The sequence below is a fragment of the Hemitrygon akajei genome, chromosome 30, assembly GCF_048418815.1.
Source record: "Hemitrygon akajei chromosome 30, sHemAka1.3, whole genome shotgun sequence".
Taxonomy (NCBI): domain Eukaryota; kingdom Metazoa; phylum Chordata; class Chondrichthyes; order Myliobatiformes; family Dasyatidae; genus Hemitrygon; species Hemitrygon akajei.
Genome location: NC_133153.1, coordinates 1,672,267 through 1,699,960, shown reverse-complemented (window position 1 = coordinate 1,699,960; position 27,694 = coordinate 1,672,267). Strand labels below are relative to the sequence as shown.

The 27,694-nt window shown below is 42.6% G+C and overlaps 1 protein-coding gene across 1 annotated transcript; it reads left to right on the top strand.

Annotated features, from left to right (window-relative positions):
- The first annotated feature begins 896 nt into the window (after positions 1–896).
- Positions 897–27,694, top strand: LOC140718743 (E3 ubiquitin-protein ligase NEDD4-like). Its single transcript, XM_073032842.1, has 11 exons — positions 897–1,124; positions 1,725–1,846; positions 2,005–2,075; positions 4,211–4,306; positions 7,511–7,584; positions 8,493–8,553; positions 9,735–9,794; positions 9,888–9,995; positions 15,988–16,084; positions 16,251–16,323; positions 25,615–27,694. The coding sequence occupies exons 1-11, from the start codon at positions 919–921 to the stop codon at positions 25,715–25,717; spliced, it is 1,071 nt and encodes a 356-aa protein (XP_072888943.1). The 5' UTR covers positions 897–918; the 3' UTR covers positions 25,718–27,694.

The window sequence follows — 27,694 nt, the reverse complement described above, 5'->3', positions numbered from 1 at the left end:
GATAGTAAGAGATTTGAAAGTAGGAGGGGGAGGGGGAAATGTGAAATGATAGGAGAAGACCGGAGGGGGTGGGGTGAAGCTGAGAGCTGGAAAGGTGATTGGCAAAAGGGATACAGAGCTGGAGAAGGGAAAGGATCATGGGACGGGGGTATAAGGTGATGTATTTTGTAAAGTCAAATACAATTAGGACATATGCAGTAAATGATAGAATCTAATGAACAGGAACCTTGGAGTTCCCTATCACAGCTACCTGTAGATAGATTGCTGTAGAATTCATATAGCATGCTTTCCTTTATAGATCATGGCACAGAATATAAAAGTTGGGACGTTATTTTACAACTTTTGTTGTTTTACAACACTGGTTAGACTGCATTTGAATTGTGGTACGCAGTTCTGGTCAGCATGATATAGGAAAGGTATAATTGCAATGGAAGAGTGCAGCGGAAATTCACCAGGATGTTGCCTGAATTAGAGAACTTCAGCTACAGGGTGTGGAGGAGAGTTGATTCAATGTCACCTGTCCTGATCGTGTATTTGTGTGATACTCTGTGTGTAAAATTGGAAATGGTTTATTCTTGTACAGTGAAAAGCTGCTCTTTAATACTATTCATACAGATCAATGTATTTCGGTAGAACAAAGTAAAACAGTAACAATGCGGAATAAAGTGCAGAAGCTGTCTTTGAGCCTGGTGGTACATGCTTCGTATCTTCTGTCCAATGGAAGAGGGGAGAAGAGAGAATGTCTGGGCTGCTTTAACGAGGCAGCGTTAAGTAGATAGAATTATGTTCCATTTAGTGATTCTTCTCTGTTTCTGCCTGTACGAACATTAATCAAAATCAAATCATTAAATTGTAAGCAAAATAGCATCCTTAAACTTTTGTTTTGCTTTGCAGACTGATGGTCCAAATCGATTTGAAATGAAGTTACGTCGGAACGCAATCTTGGAAGACTCTTACAGGAAAATAATGTCTGTAAAGAGAGTCGAATTCCTCAAAGCCAGACTCTGGATTGAGTTTGATTCTGAGAAAGGATTGGATTATGGTGGTGTTGCCAGGGAATGGTTTTTCCTGCTTTCCAAGGAGATGTTCAATCCATATTACGGGTTGTTTGAATATTCTGCCACGTATGTGACTGCTTTAAACTACTTTCATGACAGAATGCTCAAGTTTGCAATGATTGGAATGTTGTACTACTGTTGCACTGTTGTTGCATTGTATTCCTACGGTATAAAGGCAATGGATTTTTGTTGCTGTGTCACTGTGGAACGGAACTAATGAAGATGCAATCAGATTGTCCACTGCTTCTTTTGAGATGTTCTGTATCTTAGATTTTTATTGCGTACCAATTGCAGATTTACCAGCTTCCTGAGTACCCCTACCAGCATTTAATTCATATTTCAAACTCTTAAATGCCAATATTAGTTTGCCAACCTTTAGCCCACCACATCTCCTGTCCGTTTCCCTTCACTGACCTCCACCCAGTACTTATCAATAGTCTAACAAAGCCACCATTACACAGTTTCTCCCTGAGTCCCTCAGCATTGTCTGCATTCCCATCGCTTGGGAACCATCATTCTCTTGGATCAATGTTGATCCGAACCATTTTCTGTCCGTTTTTAATAGTTGTAGAATAAATATTGCATTCTTTTGCATAAGCGACATTTTAACTCTGGTCATTCTGCTAGCTGTCTGACCTAATCAAGTAATCTCCCTTTCTCCTATAGGGACAATTACACTTTACAGATAAACCCAAATTCTGGACTATGCAATGAGGAGCATGTATCTTACTTCAAGTTCATAGGTCGCGTAGCTGGGATGGCAGTGTTTCATGGGAAATTGTTAGACGGTAGGTACATGGATCTGACATTGTTAGAAATGCTATTTAATGTATTTTAAATAAAATGATTTTTGTAACCTTCGCAAAAGATAAGAATTCTGTGTAATTGCAGATGATAAAATATTTCTATGATCATATAAACAAAATGAGATTTGTTTATTATATAGGATTCTTTATCAGACCTTTGTACAAGATGATGCTTCAGAAGCCAATAACACTGCAAGATATGGAGTCAGTGGTAAGTTTTCCATATTGTAATTAAACAGAGTACAGTATATTTGTTGATATTACTGTGTTGTATGAAAGACAAGGACAGTACAAAGTTATACAGTACAGAAGCAGGTCCCTCAGCATTCCCTATCTGAGCCAACCAACAAATATCCATCTAGGGAGACTGACCTTCTATGCCATGGTGATCCAAGTGCTTGTCTAGATACTGAAATGTTGTGAGGATCCTTGCCTCCACCAACTCTTCAGGCAGTGTGTTTCAGATTTTAACTGCATATTGGGAAGATCATCTGATAGACCATCTTCTGTTCACATTTCAGTTGTTAGCACTGAGAAATGCCAGTATTTCAATGCAGACAGCACTGAGTGATGTCCACGACAAATAAATAACTGATTAATCACAAACCTGAGAAAATGCACATGAAAATTTAGCTATAAAATTAGCTACAAAGGCTTCTCTGATACCCTAATAGTGATGCTGGTTACGTGTTCAAATTAGTACATCAGAAATATGAAGTCCATCCAGATCATTCTCTTGTTAACAACCTCTCCATTAGCTTGAGCAGGTGGCCTTAATTTCTTACTGACAGATTGTGTTCCAGATTAATTAAATGATGCAATTTTCCACAAACCTTGAGGATGAGAATAAGCTGGAGACCTCAAGAACATAACATATTGCAAATCTTTGCAAAATTTAGATAGATGGGAGTGTTATAGCTTATTGAAGGTTCATGAACATTTGTACATGTTTTGGTGAACATATGAAATTGATGTAGCTTCAGGATATTCGAGGGCTTTTTTTTCAGCCAATGTACACCATTCTGTACACAACAAGCGAGTGTATAGCAGTTAAAATGTCAGATGGTGGATTAGAGATGATAAATGACAAGGTGTTTATTATATTGAAGTTAGCTAAGGAAAATTATTTTGTGTATTTAAAGCTTCATTTGTATTCTTGGAATTTCGCTTTCCACATCACTTACAAATGTGGAGGTTGGGGAATAAGTGGATGTAGTAGCAACAGAAGCAAAGTGAATAACTGCTAGGTGAAGCACTAGGAACATTTGCAAGGCACAGCTAAAGCAAAAGGAATATTTATAAAGTTCATTGAACAAGGTGCACAAAACAATATTGACACGGTGACCAGGAATTATTTTAGTATTACAGCAGCAACTGAAAAGTGAAAGAAGCCTATATTCTAGGAACTTTTTATAGGATGGGGAATAGGCCAATAAATATTCTGCTCATGCTTCCTGGCAGTCTGGAAGCATGGAAATATTTTTAATCAGGGAGTGTATCAGCAGCTTTGTCTTGTACAGGGAGGCATTCTTCATGTAGTACAGCTACTTCAGCTAAAACTGAGGTATATATTTCTGTAAAAGATTGTGTGTACTGTACATTCTGAATGTCTGTTATCATAACAATATATTATGTATACCAAAATTAAATTATCATATTTCTTTACTTTTTCTCATTTAAAAAAAACAAGCAACTGTGTCTTTCACTTTCCCAGCTGATCTGTCATAAATTCCCAGTTCAGCTCTCTTCTCTGCAAATTTTCAGCCATAAAAGAAAGCTATTTTCAATAATCCTACTGCTATAGTTCAAGCAAAGAAATTTCCTTCCAATCTTCCAAAATCTCATTCCTTACAAATACTTGCCATGTCTGAACCCCTTTTAAAAGCAACCTCAGCTTTTCAGCATGTGTTTGGGTCTAGCCAGAATCCTGGTTTTCTCCCAGTTTTGTCCTTGGCTTATATTTTTACTCTTAATTGTGGCCAAGCACATCTGATATTGGATATAGCTCAGTTAGGCTAACCCATTCAACAAACCCGATTTATAAAAACAGTCAAAACCTTGATCAGAAAAAAAAATCAAAATAGTTATGAATCTAGTATTAGTCTGCTAGAAACTGGAACACAGGAGATGGAATGGAACCAAGTTTTAAATGCTGGCATACTTGTTTTTCCCCTCAGTATAAATTTTGAAGTAATTTGGGAAAAGTCCCTTGTATTTTTTCCAGCATTAGCAGTTTGTAAAATAGAAATGATTACAGTACCTCTGAGTCTGTTTTGCTATTGCAATAAGATTTATAAACAGGAGGCTATAACTGAATATGGTCAATTTTAACTTTAAATATTTCAGGACAGCGAGTATTACAATTCACTGATGTGGATTCTTGAAAATGACCCGACTGATTTGGATCTTCGATTCGTGGTTGATGAAGAGCTGTTTGGTCAGGTTGGTATGCATATGCATGCACATTATCAGTAAATTGTAGCTAGCAGATACTATGGCCTGCTGATGTTTTAATCCATTTGCATTTATAATTTATTGTCACCCAAATAAAGCCATCTTTTGAGTGCAGTACAGCAATATTCAGCACCAGCTCATATTTTGTTAACCTCCTACATCGACCTTCAATGGCTCCATTTATAAATTCAGCTGCACAATGATTTTCACTTAGCATTCTGTATCTTGTTAGTGCAGAGTGTGAGTTAAAACTGATATCCTTTGTGTTAAGTTGTAGCAGCCATGCCATATTTAGTGTCCCTATTGGAATGATACTTTTTGTTGATGGTACTGGGACCAGTCTTCAATTTCACCATCTTCCTTCAGTGTTTTCATTGCAGTAATCAACTGTCTTAGTGTTGTATTTACAATACTGTGGATTAAGGCTCCCATGACAACTGTTACGTTGTTTGACAAATAATACAGCTAACATTACCACCCAACATTTTTGAACACTTAAATGTATTTGTGCTTTCCTTGTTCACCTTCTTAGGGAATTGGTAAATTCCTCTATTAGTTACACAACAAGTACTGCAGTTAACCCAGCAGCAAGTCTTTAATCAAGGTGTGGCTGACAGATAATACTTCATGCTCCATTAGATATGAAGATTGAAATTTCTGAACCATTTGACCTTGGTGATTTCAAAAAAATGGCCTTATTGTTTAAATATCATTTGCTCCTTTTGCAAATAAGTGGGTAAATTAACAGAAGATTTTTTCTATCTGGTGGACACAGGTATGAAATGGCCTTTTTAAAACATGATTATATGAATGATAGAAGGTACTCAGCGACATAATTAATTCTTAGAAGTGGGCCTTACCAGGACCTGGCATCAGATGTGTTGCAGAATGTTGAACTTTACTAGTGGAGGTGTAAGTTTAGCATTTCTTTGTAACCTCCACTGGACTTTGTCCTAAAACAAAATACACATAATGCAGTTTTATCAGTCTGCTAAGATTTCTTTCATTTGCTTGGGGAAATGCATTATAAGACAGTTAAACTTACAGTTTATTACAGAAAATAAAAATTGTTTCATGTGTTTAATTTGCATTATTGTAACAATGGTTTATCTTACTGAAGAGCAAAAGGAGAGAGTTATTTTGGCCACATTGGAGGTGTTATATTCAGTTTTACATTAAGTTCAAGATTAATTATCATTAAACTATACATGAATATAGCCAAACAAAACAGCATTCCTCCAGGGACAAAGTGCAACACACATTACCAACAGCACGTAGCACATACAGATACAATTTCAGAAAAACTTAGTCATAAAGAAAAAAAATAATACAGCCCAAGTCCCTGAGTGGCATATATGTAGTCCTGGTTCATCTTGTTCTTCTGCCAAGGAAGGTCAGTGCTGACGGGAGGAGCCAGGCCCCAAGACATATTGCAGCAAACAAGATGAGAAAGTCTGCAGATGCCGGAAGTCCAAGCAACACAAACAAAATGCTAGAGGAACTCAGCAAGCCAGGCAGCATCAATGGAAAAGAGTAAACAGTTGATGTTTCGGGCTAGACCCTTCATCAGGAGTGGGAAAAAGTTGATGTTAAAGCGAGAAGGTGGGGGGAAGGGAGGAAGAAGTACAAGGTGGCAGGTGATAGGTGAAACTGGGAAAATGGGAGGGGTGAAGTAAAGAGCTAGGAAGTTGATTGGTGAATAAAATACAGGGCTGGCGAAGGGGGAATCTGATAGGAGAGGACAGAAGACCATGGAAGAAAGGGAAGGGGGAGGAGCACCAGTGGCAGGGGATGGGCAGGTAAGGAGATGAGGTAAGAGAGGCAAACAGGAATGGGGAAGGGAAGGGGCCAATTACCAGAAGTTTGAGAAATCTATGTTCATGACATTAGTTTGGAGGCTACCAGATGGAATATAAAGTTTTGCTACTGAGTGTGGCCTCACCACGACAGTAGAGGAAGCCATAGACTGACGTGTCAGAATGGGAATGGGAAGTAGAATTGAAATCGGTGGCCACCAGGAGATCCCATTTTTTCTGGCGGACAGAGCATAGGTGCTCAGTGAAGCGGTCTCCCAATCTATGTCAGGTCTCACCAATGTACAGGAGGCCACACTGGGAGCACCAGACACAGTAGATGACTCCAATAGACTTGCAGCTGAAGTGTTGCCACATCTGGAAGGACTGTTTGGGCCCTGAATGGTAGTGAGGGAGGAGGTGTTACGGCAAGTGTAGCACTTGTTCTGCTTGCAAGGATAAGTACCAGGAGGGTGACAAGTGGGGAGGGATGAACGGACAAGGGAGTCATGTAGGGAGCGATCCGTGTGGGAAGTGGAATGTGGGTGGAGGGGAAGATGTGCATAGTGGTGGGATCCCATTGGAGATGGTGGAAGTTACAGAGAATGATGTGCTAGACATGGAGGTTAGTGGGGTGGGTTAGGACAAGAGGAACCCTGTCCATGGTGGGATGGCAGGAGTATGGGGTGAGGGTAGACGTGCATGAAATGGAAGAGATGCGGGTGAGGGCAGCGTTGATGGTGGAGGAAGGAAAGCCTTTTTCTTTGAAGAAGGAGGACAGCTCATAGTTTTGGAATACAGATTCTAGCATGCCCCACAGAGGATTTCCCACACCATCTCAGTGTCTCCTCACCTGGACAGCAGCTACAGGCAAGCCCACAGCTTAAATCTTGTCCTCGCTACAGCCAAGTCAGCACAGCTACCCTGCCATCTGTCTCACCAATGAACCAGTGAACCAGACTTGCAGTACACTACATTACAAAGGTCCAACAAGGTCTTGCGCTCCTAATAAAAATGTCAAAGGCAATCATTCACACCACACACAATGGTATGTAACAAGTCCAGGTGACAACATGACAAGTCCAGCTCCATCACTATCGAGCAACTTACTGATGGGATTGTCCAGCAGTACTTGATGTTCTTGGTATCCAGCAGAGACTTGCAAGTGTGAAAAAAAACACACAGGGTGAACAAGTACACCTCTGATTAGACTCGGTATAGTGGCTGCATTGAGCACACCATCTTACCTGATCTTACCATTTGATAAGACTTGCATGCCTTGTGAAAGCTCTCGTTGTGTTGCATGTGGTACAACATATGGACCAGCAATGGTCCTAACTGCCCTCTGCTGGTTTCGCAGTTTTGGATAAATCTTGGAATTATGTTTTCCTTCCACCAGACCCAACAACATGAGCTGAAACCTAATGGATCAGAAATTTTGGTTACAAACAAAAACAAGAAGGAGTACATTCAGTAAGTGTTTTGGAATTTCTGGGATTATATGCTCTATTTATGCACAGTTATTTTTTCATATATGTGCAAAGTTAGATATGCCAACTTCTGGTTTAAAATACCTTTATCAGCGTTCTACTGGCTGTGGGCATGAGGCAGCTGCAGAGTGAATCTCGTTTTAATTTTCTCCAATTGTAAACTCCTGTCCATCAATTTCTCCTTCTACCTTTGTGTTAATCCATTCTAGAACTGGTTATCTCTGTGCTTGTTCTGAGTAAGATGGCATGTGATGCCCAACCATTGCTGGAATACGGGCAACTTTGTGCTAGGAAGATGATGCAACTGATAATTGGGTTGGAACTGTACAATTTATTTAACTAGGTAGGTTAACCTTACAGAATAGTGTCTGCAAGGACAAGCAAGGGATTTACAGGCTGGTGAGCCTGACATCAATGGTAGGAAAGATACTGGAGGGGTTTCTGAACAAGAGGATCTTTCAGTATTTGAGGGTGGGGCAGTGTAAAACTAGAGGACATAGAATAAAGGTGAGAAAGGAAAGATTTAAAAGAGACATGAGAGGCAACATTTTCACACAGAAGATGGTGAGTATATTGAAGTGAGCTACTGGAGGAAGGTGTAAAGGTGAGTGTAATTCCAGCATTTAAAAGTTGTTTAGGATGGATGGGAAAAGTTTAGATGGTTATAGGCCAAGCACTGGGAACTGGGGCTAGCACAGATAGACATGGGTGAATTGAATTGAAGGGCCTGTTTCCATGTTGTATATCTCTGACCCAGAGGATGGAGAAAGTACAGATTACAACCAGGAAGAACAAATTAATTGGACAGAATTGTTGGGTGCTAATTATGGAAACCTGTGGTGTGGGATCTGTAAATGAAGCATTTTGTGGACTTGCTGCTTTTTTTTCCAGCCTTGTGATGCAGTGGAGGTTTGTCAATCGAATCCAGGAACAAACGAATGCTTTTAAAGAGGTAATAAGAGGACAAAAAATCACTTTTAAATAAGTTGTACTTGAGTCTGTTGAGTTATAATGATAATTAGCAAGGTAAACACTAGTACTGAAAATCTCTGCTATTCTAATCTTCCAGAGTGACAACAAATTAGAAAGAAAATCATGTCCTGTACTGTCACCAACCTAAAACTATAGTTTGGACTATATCTCATCTGAATTAAGCCCAATATTGTGTGAAATGTTACAAAGACAATAGAATCTCTCCTCTATGTGACCAAATTCCATAGCCACCAGTGCACAGACAGCTACACTTGTCTTTGTTGCAGACTTTCTAAGTGAAGTTTTGTGCAGGAAGTTGAGGATTAGAAACTCATTTTTGGTGCATTCCTTTTAGGGGATTAGAACCTGGGTGATCAGGTCAAGCAGTCATGTATATCTTTAACTAATCAGATTGCAGCATTGTTAATTAGACAAAGTGAGGCTGATCCACAAAAGGTCAGGTTGAATTTTTAACTTAATATTAAATCATTTGCTAAAAGACACGAGAGACAAAAGATGGAATTAAAGGTGGAAAAATAGAAAAATTAAAAAATAAAATTTGAATTCTCAACTGTAACTGAATTATTTGAAAATTAGATTCTAGACAGGAAAATATTAGCATTCAATGATAATAGCCTGCATATTTGACAATGGTAAAATGTCCTAAGATGATGCATTACTAACCAAATGTGACACTGGGCCACATCAGATTTTACAGCAGATCAGAGAGAGTTTTAGGGCAATGTCTTAGAGAGAATAAAGGGGAAGTGAAAACAAGGAGACCAGTGCAGGGGATCCTCATGAGACTGGAAATGGGAGAAGCATAGATACTCCAGGGACATGTGGAGGTTGGCGGGATCACACTTTTCATAAGGAATGAGATTCATCTGAAAGAAAATTTAAAATTAAGGCAATGTTTGGCCATAAACTAATGCATATTAGCACTTTATAAATTCTTTGAGGAGCACAGCAAAATCTCAATTTACTTATTCTGGCAGTCAGGATACAGGGTTCCAGTATATGTGGTCTTCAGAGTAACAGAAGCTGTTATGGCAGGTTTTAAAAGTCATGTTTTATCAAAACAACGTAGATGAGAAGCATGAAATGGTGCTACTTTTGCTGTAAATGCTCATGACAGAATCCTGATATTTTTTTCCCCAGGGATTCTTTGAACTGATCCCACAAGATCTGATAAAGATATTTGATGAGAATGAATTGGAGGTAACCTTTTGCAGTCTGCCTACTTTGATTACCATTCCAGGTTATACTACACTTTGGCCCTTGCTTTGATGACATTTGACCATTGTCTTTCAGCTTTTGATGTGTGGACTTGGAGATGTGGATGTGAATGACTGGAAGGAGAACACCAAGTACAAAAATGGCTACAATGCAAACCATCCTGTCATCCAGTGGTTTTGGAAGGTAGTGCAGCTCCCGGAAATCATGTACAACTGCAGACGTTCAAATCAGGCCAATAGATGTCACTGCCACCTGGCTGCTTAACTGTTGGTGTGAAATTTTCCTAATATTAATCTCTTTATCCTGTGGTTTGTTGATATATTTTCCAGATGTAGGTGCCAGTGGCAGTTGACCACTTATTGTCCATCACTTGTGATCCCAGAAAAGTAAATAATCTAACATGAATTTAGAACATAACTTGAGAACATGGACTTTAGCAAGGTCCCTGACAAGGGTCCACATATTAGGCTAGAGTGGAAGATCATAAGACATAGGAGCAGAATTAGAGCATTTGGTCCATCATGCCAGCTTCACCATTCAGTCATGGCTGATCTTTTATTTGTTTCAATCCCATTCTCCTGCCTTCTCCCTGTAACTGTTAACCCCTTACTGATCAAGAATTGACTAATTGGAAAGTTAAGGCACATGGGATCCAAGATGAACTGACCAATTAGATACAGAATTGGCTTAGTGGAAGGAATTGCAGAGTGGCACTGGAGGTCTATGAGCAGTGGGGCGCTACAGGGATCCACATTGAGTCCGATCTTCTTTGTCATTCAAATCGTAAATATAGATAATAGTGTTATTCATGTGGTTTGTAAGTTTGTGAATGACACCAAAGTTGGTGGTATAGCATTGGTCCGAGTATTGGATGCATGAGTTGCGAGTGATTGGTGAGACCACACTTGGGTTATTGTACATAGTTCTGGTCACCCAGCTACAGGAAAGATATCATTGGACTGGAAAAGGTGCTGAAAAATGTCACAAAGATGTTACAGGGAATGGAGTGCATGAGGATGGGAGAGGCTAGGTGGGCTTGTACTTTTTTCCCTGGAGCATAGATGGTGAGAGATGACCTAGAAGAAGTACATAAAACCATGAGACATATGTAAAGTGAATGGACACATTCTCTTACCTAGGATAGTGGAGTCTAAAACTGGAGGCATTAGTAAAGTAATTGACCAATAAGAAGAGACACTCTAGACACTCTTTAGTTTGCATCCTTGTCTTGTCTGGGTATGCCAAATGGCTCTAGTCCCCTGCAGGGCAAAGGGAAGCTATGCTGTTCAAAGACCTTTCTTAAAAGAGTTTTCTTGCCTGGACTGACCGCATACTATCTGTAAGCTATCCCTGCCTGGACATTACCGTAACCCTTACCTTGCAGAAACCTCTACGTTCCTTCCTTTGTGTTCTCTAGGTGCAATTTTTTTTTAGATAAGTAAAGAGCAAAAGAGAGGCAAGAGTGGATATCAGATCGCTGGAAAATAAGGCTGGCAAGGTAGTAACTAGGGACAAAGAAATTGCATTTGTATTTTATGACAGTCTCCACTGTGGAAGACACCAGCAGTATGCCAGAAGTTCAAGAGTGTTGGGACAGAAGTGAGTGTAGTTGCCATTAATAAGGAGAAGGTGCTTGAGAACCTGAAGGTAGATATGTCACCTGGACCAGATGGACAACACCCAAGGGTTCTGAAAGAGTTATTTGAAGAGATTGTGGAGCCTTCACTAGATTCTGCAATGGTTCCAGAGAACTGGAAAATTGCAAATGTCACTCTGCTTTTTAAGGAAGAATGGAGGCAGAAGACAGGAAGTTACAGGCCAGTTAGCCTGACTTCAGTGACTAGCAAGATGCTGAAGTCCATTATTAAAGATGTGGTTTCGGGACACATGATAAAATAGGCTGAAGTCGGCATGCTTTCCTTCAAGGGAAAATCTTGCCTAACAAATCCATTGGAACTCTTTGAGGAAATAACAGGCAGGATAGACAAAGGAGAGTCAGTGGATGTTGTTTACTTGGACTTTCAGAAGTCCTTTGACAAGGTGCTGCACCTGAGGTTGCTTAACAAGATAAGAGTTCACAGTATTACAAGAAAGATACTAGCATGGATAGAAAATTAGCTGACTGGCAGGAGGCAAAGAGTGAGAAGAGCGTGAGGGTTTTCTGGTTGGCTGCTGGTGACTAGTGGTGTTGGAACTGCTTCTGTTCACGTTATACGTCATTGATTTGGATGATGGGGTTGATGGCTTTGTGGCCAAGTTTGCAGATGATCCGAAGATAGGTGGAGGGCAGGTAATGTGGAAGAAGCAGGGATTCTGAAGAAGGACTGAGACAGATTAGGACAATAGGCAAATAAGTGGCAGGTGGAATATAGTGTAGGGGAGTGTATAGTCGTGCACTTTGGTAGAAGAAATAAAAGTGTAGTCTATTTTCTAAATGGAGAGCAAATTCAGAAATTAGTGGTGCAACCCGGCTTGGGATGTCTCGTCCAGAAATCTCTGAAGGTTAACTTGCAGGCTGAGTTGATGGTGGACATTCATAGGAAATGGAAAGAAACTCAATAGAATAAATAAAAAACCACATGTGACAGAGACAGACAAACAATATACAAAAGACAACAAACTGTGCAAATACAAAAGAAGAGGGAAAAAAAGAAAGAAATATTGAGAACACAAATTATAGAGTCCTTAAAAGTGGGGTTGTGGAATCAGTTCAGTGTTGGGATTAGTGAAGTTATCCCCTCTGGTTCAAGATCCTGATGGTTGAGTGGTAATAACTGTTCCTGAACCTGGTTGTGTGGAACTTGAGGCTCCTGTATCTCCGTCCTGGTGGCAGCAGAGAGAAGTGTGCATGGCCTGGATGTTGGATGTTGCTCTCCTGTGACAGTGCTCCTTATAGATGTGCTCATTTGGTGGGGAGAGCTTCACCCGTGATGGACTGGGCTGTATCCACTGTATTTTGTATTTTTTTTTCCATTCAAAGGCATTGGCATTCCCGTACCAGGCCATGATACAACCAGTCAGTACATTCACCATCTATAGAAGTTTTAGATGACATGTCAAACATTCACAAACCTCTAAGAAAGTAGAGGTGCTGCTGTGCTTCCTTTCAAATGGCAGTTACCAGCTGTGTCCAGGACAGATCTTCTGACATGACAATGCCGAGGAATTTAAAGCTGCTGACTCTCTCTGCCTCTGATTCCCTGATGAGGACTGGCTCATGGACCTCTGGTTTCCTCCTCCTATAGTCAATAATCATTTCTGAGGTATTGCTGACATTGAGTGAGAGGTTGTTGTTATGGCAATATTTGGCCAGAATTTCAGTCTCCCTCCTATATGCTAAATTCGTCACCATCTTTGATTTGGCCAACAACAGTGATGTTGTCAACAAACTTAAATATGGCTTTTAATTGTACGTAGATCCACAGTCATAAGTATAAAGTAAGCGAGCAAGGGGCTAAATACTGAGCCTTGTGGTGCACCTGGGCTGATGGAGATTGTGGAGATGTTGTTGCCAATCTGAACTGACTGGGGTTTGCAAATGAGGAAATCAAGGATCCAATTGCACGAGGAGGTATTGAGAGCTTGTAGGTCTCAAGGTCTTGGAGCTTATTGATTAGTTCTGAGGGGATGATAAAATTGAATGCAGAGCTGTAGTCAATTAGGAGCATTCTGTTGTATTCATCTTCTCTATTCAGATGTTCCAGAGCTGAGTGGAGAGCCAATTAAATGGCATCTAATGTTGACCTGTTGTGATGGTAAGCAAATTGGAACAGATCTGGGACTTTTCTCAGGCAGGAGTTGATATTTTTCATCACTGACCCTCTCAAAGCACTTCATCACAGTGGATGTAAATGCTACAGGATGATAGTCATTGACGCAGGTTAACCCGTTCTTCTTGGGCACCAGTATAATTGAAGCCTGCTTGAAACAGGTAGGTATTTCAGACCGCTAAAACAAGAGGTTTCATGATAGTATTCATTTTTAGAGGACTAGAATATAAAAGCAAAAATGAGGCTTTATAAGGCATTGGCCAGACTGCACTTGGAGTAATGTGAGCAATTTTGGGCACCTTATCAATGCTAGCACATTGGAAAGGGTCCAGAAGAGTTTCACAAGAATGATCCCAAGAATAAAAGGGTTAATGTATGAGGAACATTTGATACCTCTTTACTCACTGAAGTTTAGAAAGTTGGGGTGGGGGGCATCTCATTGAAAACAGCTGAATGTTGAAAGGCCTGGTTAGTGTACATGGAAAGGATGTTTCTTACAGTGGGGTAGTCTAGGATTGGAGGGCACAGCCTCAGAACAGAAGGACTTCCCTTTAGAAGAGAAATGAAGAGGAATTTCTTTAGTCAAAGGGTGGTGAATCTGTGGAATTCATTGCCACAGACAGCTGTAGAGACCAAGTCATTGGATATATTTAAAGCAGAGATTCATAGGTTTTTGATTAGTAAGGGCATCAAAGGTTACGGAGAGAAAGCAGGAGAATGGGAGTGAGATATAAAGATGGATCAAACTCTATGGGCTGAATGGCCTAATTCTGCTCCTATGTCCTATGGTCTTACAGGACGTAGAATTCATAACTTGCATTCCATAAGCGGTTTTGCTTGTACATAGCAATCCCAACAAGAGGAGTTGGTGGCAGAAGTGGTGGTTCAGGGTAAATCATTATAATTTAAATAGATTTCATCATAAGACAAGGATAAAATACTGTAGGAATAAAGGTTTTAAATTTTGCCAAGGTCAATTTTACGAGGTGGAGATGAGATTTAGCATCGATGAATGAGACACAGCTACTCGATGATAAATTGGTCTCTGAGCAAAGCAGCATCAAGGAGATTCGACTGGTTCTGCATAAATGTGAATGGGTTGGTGATGGAGGACATCAGGTTAGGGGATTAGAAGAGAGATGAAGATTTCTCCCCCACACAATGGTAGCAGGGTTGTGATATTTACTGCTTTGAAAAGGTGGTTGAAGTAAAAGCCGTTGTTATATTTAAAACTTGGATGAGTGTTGGGTTGATGCTGCTGCTTGTGCATGGGCGGGGCAGGGGGCTTTAGGGTTCTTGTGTCGTTTTTCTGTCATTCGTTCTTTGAGGGTTTTTCTTCTGTTTCGAGGATGTCTGCAGAGAGTAAGAATTTCAGGTTGCATGTCGTATACATTCTCTGATATTAAATGAATTATTAAGTGTTTGTGTTTAAAGAGCAGTGACCCAGAGTACTCTGGATTTGGTGCCAAGAGGTTCAATCAAGTTGGGTAACTCTTTGTCAGGCATGAATGGTTCCTGGCATCATAAATTTTCCATAGTTCGTTAGGCAATCTGAAGGTGGTCCTCATTTTTTGCACCCACTTGGTTGGCCTTGGAATGGTCTCCTACCCTATGATTGGTCTGGCAGTACTGCAGACCTCTGAATAGGTTTGGATGTTGTGGCTGTTTCTGTTTGTTGTTCAGCATACATTCAGTCCGGTGGTGCAGCTGTGCCAGATTGGCACCCCCTTTCCAAGGCTTGCTGTTGCTTCTGTCCTTGCCGTCTGCACTTCCCGTTGAGCCAAGATTAATCTTCTGGATTTGGGTGATCTCCTTCTGGTAAACATGGCTTTAAGATTATTGGTTGGGCTGGAGTACATTTCCAGGGATCTGGAATGGATGTTGAGGATTTCCAGGGCCACTCCCTCCCACCTGTACTCCATCGTAGCTCTGGCAGGTCTGTCCTACTGATGGGAGAGGATGTAGCCAGGGACTGTAATATTAGAGTATGAACATTGACTGTATGGTGTGCTTTCATGCCAGGCTGATCCTTGGACTTTGGGACAGCTCTCCCAACTTAATCACCAATCCTTCTATATTATTGAGGACAACTTTGCTGGGTTGACTGTGACAGAACAGTTTCTACCATTCCTGAATTAGGTGCCTTGGTCTATACTTAGTGTCTGTCTAGTTTTAATGTCGTCAAAATACAATCAGGTGCCTAGCTCAGCCACTTTAAACAACAATATTGCTGCGTGCTTGTGAAAAACCAATTTTAAGAAATACTTAAAGGGTGTTCTGATAATTGTGTTAGACTAGAAATAGGGAGATAGAAGAAAAGGAGGAGAAATATGAACATAGTATTAAAATATGTACTTGGAACAGAAGTGAAACGTATATTAAAAATATTTAACTCTTGTCTTCAGGCTGTGCTGTTGATGGATTCAGAGAAGCGCATTAGATTGCTGCAGTTTGTGACTGGCACCTCACGAGTGCCCATGAACGGATTTGCGGAACTGTATGGTAAGTGTGTTGAGCATGAAAGTGTATCTTTTCCAGAGTGAGTTTGCTACTTTTTGCTATCAAAGATCCAAGGTGAATAAATCCAGGTCTGATTCTGTTACTAATTTTAAATAGATGAATGATTTGCTTGTATTTTGGAATGCTATGTCCTTGTCTTTTATTCTAGGATCAAATGGACCACAGTTATTTACCATTGAGCAGTGGGGAACACCTGAGAAATTACCAAGAGCTCATACATGGTAACTTTCTTTGCATCTTCTTTTATAAATGTGTGTCAGAAAACTGGCTGATTCTGAAATGCTGAAGAACATGAATGTTAGATTGTGGGTTAAAATCAAAGAAAAATGGCTAGAGTTGCTTAGCACTCTTATGCAAGGGTATGCACTTTTATACAGTCCATCAAACTTGCAAAAATTAGTGAAAATAGTAAAAAGAAAACTGCCAATATTTATATAACCCTCTGGTTCTGTCGGCTGCATAAGTCTAGGGAAGACCATCTCTGGCCCCACCAAACGTATGAGATTGGGGTGCAAAACCTCCAGTTTGTGTGGATGCTGTGTGATGTGTTACCGTTACAAATCAGTACCACGAAAGAACAGAGTGTACACCATATGCAATTGAATGATTTAGCTTTATAATTCTTAACTAGACAATGGGGCGACCCATCGGGGCACCCTTTGAGAGAAGGGTAGTGCAGTCTGATGTGACCAGAGAGAACATTACATTTTCCTGAATGCTATTGGTATGGCTTTGCTTTGGAAATTGAAGAAAACCTCAGTTTATTAAAGAAGAACAAATATAGCTACCAATCACCTGTGTCCTGATTCTGCCTTCTTCTACTACCCATAGTGCTTTTCCCTTATGTTCCTTCACCTTTCCTGCCTATCCCCTCCCTGCTTCCCCTCCCCCACCCCTTGATCTTCCCTCTGATTGGTTTTCCACCCTCCCCCCACCTTCTTTATAGGGTCCCTGCCCCCTCCTTCTTCAGTCCTGACGAAGGGTCTCAGCCCAAAACGTTGACTGCTCGTTTCAACGGATGCTGCCCGACCTGCTGAGTTCCTCCAGCTTGTTTGTACGTGTAAATATAGCTCCTCCTCATTTAACAAAGGACAGTTTTGATGGCATCATTTCTGGTTGATCTGCCAAGGGACAAGGGTGTGCCTCTCCTTGTCATTCTGGAGAGGTGCACTCCTTTCATCCGTCATCTCTTCATCTCTTCTGCTGTTTATTCATTGTCTCTGCTCTTGGAGACATGCATTTCTCTGCTCCTTTGTCTCTTCCTCTCTCCTCCTCCTGTGCCTGTTGTTGTCATTATGGAGATGTGCCGCCCTTTCATCCCCTGACTCTTCCTCTCTCCTGCTGTTTGTTGTTTGTCACTGATCCTGAAGACAAGGATTTTGCAGCAGTTTTGTCTCTTCCTCTCTCCTCCTCCTGTGCCAGTTGTTATCATTCTGGAGACGTGCATGCCTCTCCCCCTCTGTCTCTTCTTCTCTCATCTTTTTTGTCCTGACTCTTTGATCTTGGAGTCGTGCGGCCCTGGCCTCATCCGATTCTTGTTCTCTCCCTCTCCTTGCTGCTTCCTGACGACGTTTGGCGTCATCTGTTGACCATAATGTCCCCTTCTCTTTCCATACGGCATAACTAGGCTGTCCATATTTTTTTACCCTAATGCTGGATAGAAGATACGAAGCAGTAACACCAAAGCCTCCAGGATGCTGATTTTTCTTGATGATGCGGTTGACGCTCTCCTAAATGGACATGATATAGTCACCGCTATCCTTTGACTGCAGCAAAGTGTTTGATGGGTGTCTCGAAGTATATCATTACAATAAGATTTAATTATCCCTTATTGATGGGTGGCAGTTTGATCTGTCCCAATCCTGCACATGCTGATGGTGATTAGCAGAATGTGACCATTCGAGATAGAGCTGCCCTGCCCTTTTGCTCGTGTTGGTGTCACTGCTGTGAGCATCGTGAGTCGCTTCTGAGGCTGGGCGTGCGCATATGTGTTGTGGTGTCGCGATGCAGTTTCCATCATGGCTGACATCGGCTCTCGGGTGAAAGCGGGGCACGTGAACAATTTTATACAAATATATAACCCTGAACTTTGCCTGCATCCTGTAAGTTAGCGCATTTTAAGTCAATTTAGCCAAAAATATTGCCACTGTAATGCACCGTTTGCGCTAATTGGAGATCCCAAATGTACAAACAGAGCATGAGAGTTTTAGTAGTATATAGATTCGACTAAAGGGTTAGTAAAGTAAAACAAAAAGAAAGGGCCAATTTTAATGAAACAGCTTAACGTGCACGTTGGAGCTCACAGTTTCCCTTCCGTTAGACCTCCATCGACTTCCCCGGCTCCATCGATTTCCCCGGCTCCATCGATTTCCCCGGCTCCATCGACTTCCCCGGCTCCATCGATTTCCCCGGCTCCATCGACTTCCCCGGCTCCATCGATTTCCCCGGCTCCATCGATTTCCCCGGCTCCATCGACTTCCCCGGCTCCATCGATTTCCCCGGCTCCATCGACTCCCGGCTCCATCGACTTCCCCGGCTCCATCGACTTCCCCGGCTCCATCGATTTCCCCGGCTCCATCGATTTCCCCGGCTCCATCGACTCCCGGCTCCATCGACTCCCGGCTCCATCGACTCCCGGCTCCATCGATTTCCCCGGCTCCATCGACTTCCCCGGCTCCATCGACTCCCGGCTCCATCGATTTCCCCGGCTCCATCGATTTCCCCGGCTCCATCGACTTCCCCGGCTCCATCGATTTCCCCGGCTCCATCGATTTCCCCGGCTCCATCGACTCCCGGTTCCATCGACTTCCCCGGCTCCATCGACTCCCGGCTCCATTGATTTCCCCGGCTCCATCGATTTCCCCGGCTCCATCGACTTCCCCGGCTCCATCGATTTCCCCGGCTCCATCGATTTCCCCGGCTCCATCGATTTCCCCGGCTCCATCGACTCCCGGCTCCATCGATTTCCCCGGCTCCATCGACTTCCCCGGCTCCATCGATTTCCCCGGCTCCATCGATTTCCCCGGCTCCATCGATTTCCCCGGCTCCATCGACTCCCGGCTCCATTGATTTCCCCGGCTCCATCGATTTCCCCGGCTCCATCGATTTCCGGCTCCATCGATTTCCCCGGCTCCATCGATTTCCCCGGCTCCATCGATTTCCCCGGCTCCATCGATTTCCCCGGCTCCATCGACTCCCGGCTCCATCGATTTCCCCGGCTCCATCGATTTCCCCGGCTCCATCGATTTCCCCGGCTCCATCGATTTCCCCGGCTCCATCGACTCCCGGCTCCATCGATTTCCCCGGCTCCATCGATTTCCGGCTCCATCGATTTCCCCGGCTCCATCGACTCCCGGCTCCATCGATTTCCCCGGCTCCATCGACTCCCAGCCCCACTCCATCCTGCAGTTTATGACCTCTCCGTTCTGGCATCTTCTCTCTTCATCTTCTGCCAAACAGAAGACCCAGATCACCTCGGTTGCAGACACACAAGAAGAAAAAAAACTCCCTTCATTGGACATCACACATTCCAAAGCCCCCGTTATCTCTAGCTGTAACCCAAACACTGCTGCTACAGAAAAACTATTACGTTAGCAGTGAAACCTTTCCCAGGCTGTTACATTTACAAAAAGATATCTACCAGAAAATAGAGTTACAGCTTTATACTATGACCAGTGTGAACTACTGGCAGCACGATTTCTATCCCCTACTGAGAGCAATCCGCCTGTTATTTCTGGGCACCAGGACACACCTTTTTTAATTACCCACAAAGTTAACTTAAGACTACACATGAATTAGAATTTTATACACCCCACAGTGTAGTTTCTATCATATTACAAAATGAACAGAAGTAGCCCTCTGAAATACAATATACAAACTGTACAAGCGATATATACACATTTGCACATCCTCATTACTAAAGAAATGGAATGTTCCACCTTGTATGGGGGCGAAGGCACCATCGCTAGAATATACTGGGGGGAAGTCAATGAAGTGTGCGTGTGTGCGTGCGTGCATGTATTTACACACACATTACCACCCTTTGGCAGCTGAGACCTGTAGTCTGCAGTAACATTCCCTTTCCCTGTGTTATGGTGGGCACAGAATTTGAAGGGCTGGAGCTCCAGGTACCACCGTGCCACTCAAGCGTTACAGTCCTTCATTGTCTGAATCCACGTCAATGCTCTGTGGCCTGTGTAAGGGTCAAACTCCCTGCCGAGGAGGTAGTACTGGAGGCTGTCGACCCATTTACTGGGCAGACACTCCTTTTCAATACCCTTTGGAAGAGTTCACGGCTCAGGCAAAGGACGGATCACTCTTCTTCAGGTTCTCCTTGGGCCAGCACTGCTCCAGTGCCTGTTCCCGAGGCATCACCTGGACAAGGAACCGTTTGTCAAAGTCTGACAGCTGAAGAGCACATGTAGGCTTTAGTCAAGTCAAGTCAAGTCAACTTTTATTGTCATTTCGACCATAACTGCTGGTACAGTGCAGAGTAAAAATGAGACAACATTTTTCAGGACCATGGTTTACATGACACGGTACAAAAAACTAGACTGAACTACGTAATAAAAAACACAACACAGAGAAAGCTACACTAGACTACAGACCTACACTGGACTGCATAAGGTGCACAAAAACAGTGCAGGTATTACAATAAATAATAAACAGGACAATAGGGCAAGATGTCAGTCCAGACTTTGGGTATTGAGGAGTCTGATAGCTTGGGGGAAGAAACTGTTACATAGTCTGGTCGTGAGAACCCGAATGCTTCGGAGCCTTTTCCCAGACGGCAGGAGGGAGAAGAGATTGTATGACGGGTGCATGGGGTCCTTCATAATGCTGTTTCCTTTGCGGATGCAGCGTATAGTGTAAATGTCCGTGATGGCAGGAAGAGAGACACCAATGATCTTCTCAGCTGACCTCACTACCCGCTGCAGGGTCTTGCGATCCGAGATGGTGCAATTTCCGAACCAGGCAGTGATGCAGCTGCTCAGGATGCTCTCAATACAACCCCTGTAGAATGTGATGAGGATGGGGGGGTGGGAGATGGGCTTTCCTCAGTCTTCGCAGAAAGTAGAGACGCTGCTGGGCAGCTGGTGTTGAGGGACCAGGTGAGATTCTCCATCAGGTGAACACCAAGAAATTTGGTGCTGTTTACGATCTCTACCGAGAAACCATCGATGTTCAGCGGGGAGTGGTCGTTCCGTGCCCTCCTGAAGTCAACGACCATCTTATTTGTTCACATTAAGAGACAGGTTGATTGATGGCTCTGCACCAGTCCGTTAGCCGCTGCACCTCCTCTCTGTAAGCTGACTTGTTATTGCCGATGAGACTCACCACAGTCGTGTCATCGGCGAACTTGATGACATGGTTCGAGCTGTGTGTTGCAGCACAGTCGTGGATCAGCAGAGTGAACAACAGTGGACTGAGCACGCAACCCTGGGGAGCCCCCGTGCTCAGTGTGATGGTGTTGGAGATGCTGCTCCCGATCCGGACTGACTGAGGTCTCCCAGTCAGGAAGTCTAGTTGCAGAGGGAGGTGTTCCGGCCCAGTAGGCTCAGCTTTCCAATCAGTTTCTGAGGGATGATTGTGCTGAATGCTGAACTGAAGTCTATGAACAGCATCCAAACGTATGTGACTTTTTTGTCCAGGTGGGTTAGGGCCAGGTGGAGGGTGGTGGCAATGGTGTCATCTGTTGGGCTGTTGGGACGGTACGCAAACTGCAGGGGGTCCAGTGAGGGGGGCAGCAGGGTCTTGATATGCCTCATGATGAGCCTCTCGAAACACTTCATGATGATGGATGTAAGTGCAATGGGATGGTAGTCATTTAGGCAGGACACTGAAGACTTCTTCAGCACGGGGACGATGGTGGCAGCCTTGAAGCACATTGGAATGGTGGCGCTTCTCAGGGAGATGTTGAAGATGTCAGTGAGAACATCTGCTAGCTGGTCTGCACATCCTCTGAGCACTCTGCCAGTAATATTGTCTAGTCCAGCAGCCTTCCGTGGGTTGACCCTGCACAAGGTTCTTCTCACGTCGGCCATGGGGAGACACAGCACCTGGTCATTTGTAGGAGGGTGGACTTCCTCGCTGCCACGTTATTTTCCGCCTCAAACAGGGTGTAGAAGTTATTCAGCGCATTTGGGAGGGAGGCATCACCTGCACAATCAGGTGATGTTGTCTTGTAATTGGTGATGTCCTGGATGCCCTTCCACATGCGCCGCGTGTCACCGCTGTCCTGGAAGTGACTGTGGATTAGCTGGGCATGTGCACACTTTGCCCCTCTGATGGCTGGGGACAGTTTGGCCCTTGCTGTTGTTAGGGCTGTCTTGTCGCCTGCTCTGAAGGTGGAGTCACGGGACCTCAGCAGCTCACGCAACTCTGCGGTCATCCATGGCTTCTGGTTGGCACATATAGTGATGGCCTTAGGGGCTTGAAAAGTGTTCTCCCACTCATGTCCACGTCACTGAGTTGCTTACAAACTTCCCAGTTGAAGGTGCAGCAGAAGTGGCAAATTGGGGAATGAATCTGCGATACCACCCTACAGACCTGGAAGGGACTTCACTTCCTTCTTGGTGCATGGTCCGGGTCTGTCGTGGATCACTTGCACTTTGTCCACCTGTGACTGAACATTTCCAAGTCCTAGTTGGTAGCCAAGGTATCTGGTTTCCCTTCTTGCCTACTCAGATCTTTGTAGGTTGAGGGTGCGATCGGCAGCATGAGTGTTCCCCAGGACCCTGCGCAGATGTTCCATTTGCTCTCACCATGTCTAGCTGTAGATGACCACATCAGCTAGGTAGGCTGCAGTACAGCCCTCACAGCCGTGGAGCAGCCAGTCCATCAGCTGCTGGAAGGTGGCTGGGCAGCAGGAGGAACAAAGGGCATCATGGTGAACTGAAACAGACCCAGGGGTATGCAGAAGGCAGTGAGTGGTTTGATTGGTCATCCAGGGGAACCTGCCAGTAGCCTTTACAAAGGTCCAGTGTAGTAATGTAGGTTGCCCGTCCAATCCTTTCTAGTAGGTCATCAATACGGGCATAGGATAAGCATCAAAAAAGAAATGGTACTCAACTTCTGGAAATCAATACATACCCTTAGGGTACCTTCCTTCTTGGGGACGATAATGATAGGACTGCTTCACTCACTATTTGAAAGCTCAGTGATTCACAGCTCCAGCGTAGTCCGAATCTCATCCTTCAGGACTCCCACATGTTGCTCTGATTCTCTGTAGCCGTGCTGGAGTACTGAACCCTGGTCGGATCTGATCCTGATGGAATGCTTTAGGGCCTTTGTCAGTCCTGCTCTCTGCTGCAACAGCTGTGTGAAGTTGCTGGCTGGTGCCCTCGAGATGGGAGAACTCAACCTTCCCAGGTCCCTTAGTATAATCATCAATGGGCACATTATCTGTACAAATATCAACAGAATCAGGAGAGCCAGCATATTTCCCGCAGCACTGTTACCAGCATGACTTCCTAAGCCTTTTGGTTCCTCCATCGCACAGACCACCATTCAGGCAGAGGTTCTAACCCGGCCACTGCCTTGGATTTAGCAGAAGTCATGCCAAAATACATTTTCTATTGATTGGTTATTTCCTTTCCTCAGTAACACAGCCAAATTTCTCTCTGGAATCATGTCAAAAGGCAGTTTCTCCAGCACCCCTACTTACATCAAGTACTTGTGGTCATCCAGCTCAGTAGTGAATTCTGCCAGTGGCCCAGACTTCCAGTAACTATGGACCCATTGCATAGGTGTTTGGTGACTGGAGTCAACACCAACCGCAAGGGCAAGACTTTTCTTAATAAATGACAGTGAGCTACCAGAATCTAAAAGAGCTTCAACAGGTTTTCCATTAACTTTGACTGTTATAAAGATGGGCTTTTTCTCCCCACATTCTGCTTGCTTTTTATTATATTCACAACCATTCACCAACATCACTTTCCCCCTTTCTTGGTACATACCACATACCTGACAGTTTGGGCTTCTTGAGAGGACACCCAGAGGACTTGTGACCTGACTGCTGACAATGGTAACAAATAAAAGACTTACAAGAAACTACTACAGGTTCTTTGCCCTTGTTTTTCCCACTCCCCAATTCCACAGAGTTACCCTGAGAATCCCTTGTAGGGTTGGGGTCTCTGTTGCTTTGGAATGATGGCTGTGAGGGCACCCCCCCCCCCCTTTGCAGGAATTGAGGGGCTGCAGGCAAGTTGGGTTAGAGTGAGTCCATCCACGGGCTCGTGCTCTCAAAGTCATGTTCTGGTGTCTGGAGGAAGAACCTGCTCGAGAACAATGACCTCATCAATATTTTCCTTGGACTGCTGCTCTGGTCAAATTCATTGCTGGTAGAGATCCCTTATGGAATGATAAGTCTCCATGACTCCCTGGTGGTAGAACACTGGTTTGTAAGTGTTGATGATAAATTTCTGTTAAGATATCATATTTGGCCAACAAGGCCTCCTTCTAGTTGTTGGACCTCTCTTTGTCCGTTGCAGTGTAGGCTTTGAGAGCTTTACCCATCAGTAGTGGCACTACTCCTCCAGCCTTTGCCATACACAGGCCATCCTCTTGAATCTGAGGAGACAGTTCGCAATATTGTCAATACAACATCTTCGGACCCTTCTGTAGGCTTTGGAGTTCCTTCCTAAAAGCAAACAAAAAGCTTCGGGACAGATTTTCCAGTGAGGGTTCAGAGAGTTTGGCTCTGGGCTGAAGTTCTTCCTCTTCTGAGGACTCTCTGCATCATTCCTTCCTCAGGGAGTTTCCTAATTTGAGACTGCAACTCCACTGTTCTCCGAGTTAAACAGCCATCTGAAACCAGCCATCCCACTGCTACCATCACGTGTTAGATCGTGGGATGCAATAGAAGAAAAATGGTTCGAGTCACTTAGCACTTTCGTGCAAAGGTGTTTATTTACTGTGTCAAAAAAAAATCAAAATTACAAAATTAGTGAAAAGAAAATTTCCTATATTTACAAAAAAGTATCTACCAGAAAGCACAATTATAGCTTCATACTATGTCCAGTGTGAACTACTGGCATATATCTCTCTCCCTCTCCCCCCCCTCTCCCCCATCCCCCCCTTCCTTCCTCTCCCCCTTGAGAGAGATCCGCCCTGTATTTTTAAGACACCAAGACATACCATCTTTAATTACCCACAAAGTTAACAACTCCACACATGAATTAGAACCCCACAATGTAGTTACAAACATATTACAAAATAAACAGAAGTACCTATCTTAAATTCAGTATACAAGGAATATATACACATTTACACATCCTCCTTACCAAAAAAAATGAAATGTTCCACCATGTATGGCGGGAATGGCTCCATGAAGCCAAACCTTTGAGGACCCATCACTAGAATATAATGGGAAGACATTGAAGTGTGCACCCTCAGCAGAATGACAAGGCCAAGGCAAGGTTTGTGTGTGCGCGCGTGTATTGAAAATTAACAAAAATAAATCCTCATTGGTTAAGATGACATTAAATACAGATTGTTAAATTTTCTTCCAGTTTCAATCGCCTGGATCTGCCACCTTATGAATCATTTGAGGAATTACGAGAGAAGCTTCACCTGGCAATAGAGAACACTGAAGGTTTTGATGGTGTGGACTGAGTGACCACAGCTGTGGGTATAGGTTGGTCACATCATACAACAAATGGACTGGAATGTGAAGCTAATTATCCAGCACTGGAATTGCCAGGTTAATTCATGTATGTAGGAAAAGATGTCTTTTTATTAAACTAATAAATAACTAACAGATTAAGTGTTCACTAAGCATTGACATCATTTTCCTGAACTTTTGTCTTGGAAATTATGATTTGTGTTTTTTTTTTGTTAACTGTTGAATGATGCTTTGACAGACTTGTGAGGATATGATAGTCCAAATCACTGTAGTGTCTGACACTTGATGATGTTCAGGATTAATTCTGTACAGCACTCATTAAGATTCAATAACCTATGTTAGTGTCAGTTACTCCCGTACAGTTAAATGTACCTTTTCCCAGTCTTTGTTACCATGGTTGCAGTGTTTAGTCATTATGATTTGGTCGCTGTGGTGCCAAATGTGACTTGGTACCTCATAGCTTTAACTAACACATGTAGCATTAATGTTAAGTTTGCCCAGTGATAATTTTGTGTAAGTTTAAAGTTGCTGACCTTTAGTCACACAGCTGCAACAACAGCTGAAACCTTAACTCTCCAAATAAATGGGCAAATTACTGTGAATACTAAAGGTAAATCTCAGTCTGAAAGGAGGTTGGATAGTTAAAGCTCTGGTGCCAAATTTAGGTTTTGATGTGTAATTTGGTCAGATACTACAAGGATTTGGTAGAACTGTGTTTATTTCTGAAACCTGTTTTGATCTTTTGATATTATTCAGATAGTACCTTCAGAAAATGTGATTATGATTAATATGAGTATAATTATTGATGCTTTCTAAAACAATCTTGTATTTTCCACTTGACCATTAATCTTCCTTTCTGAGGATTCCAGATGCTGTACTTAATACTTAACAGATGTTGCTTGCAGAGCGTATGCTTGCAGGCTTACTTATTTCTGGTGGCTTGTCTCTATTGGTATGCAGAGGAAGGAAGCTGAAGATTTGCTGGGTGTGCTATGTTTACTCAGTGGAACATACTCAACACTTCTCTAAATTTCCCTCTCTTACTGTTTTACAAATTTCAGTGAAGGGCTCTTTTAGGACTCCAGGTTGAAATCTCTGAATTGTTCAATGCATGAAAGCAGTGTTCTGTGCTGCTTTTACACAGTGCAGATTACAGTCTGTAAATTGGACTTTGTCAATAAAGGCAACCTATGTTTATGGTGAAACAAAATACACTTGAAATCAAAAAATCATGAAGCATAAACCCTGTGAATGAAAAGACAAATCAAGTCTTCACTTTTAGAAAATCAAATACTGATGTATAGTGGGTCAGATCCATTGCCTGGACTTGAATTTTCTTAAATGGATTAATGTGTCTAAATCGGGCTGATTACAGGGTAGAGTATTGATGTTGGCAGTCAGAATTCTTGAGGAATGCTGGTTTCACTACTGATATCATGACAAAGATATTGTTTCTGCCATTTCAGGATGCAGAAAATTTAATTGAAAAGTTTAACAATTTGTCTTAAATGTGGACTTTATGTAAGAGGTTTCCTCAACAGGTATAACCAATGACTTTTAAAGCTACCCTTCTTCAATTATAATTTTGAGTATAAGACATTTATTATAGGATGTGTGTACATATTACAAACCATAGTGATTCCAGATTGTACATCTAACATAAATTATATTTATGTTCTGCACAATATATATTCACTTACGATTTGTAAATATCTTATGGAAATAATACACTAACTTTTATAGTTGTATTAAAAAGATGATGCATGCATTATTATCTTTCGTATTTAAGGTTGGAATTTAGAGTAGAATTTAAAACAAGAAAAGAGTTGATGGAAATAATTTTGTAAATACATTGTGTACTTACGAAGAAATGAATTAAATTCAGTTGGAAATGGATTTTGTGCATGACACTGTGGAAGTTGATGTATGAAGTCTATTTATAATAAAACACTTTTAAATTCTTTTCA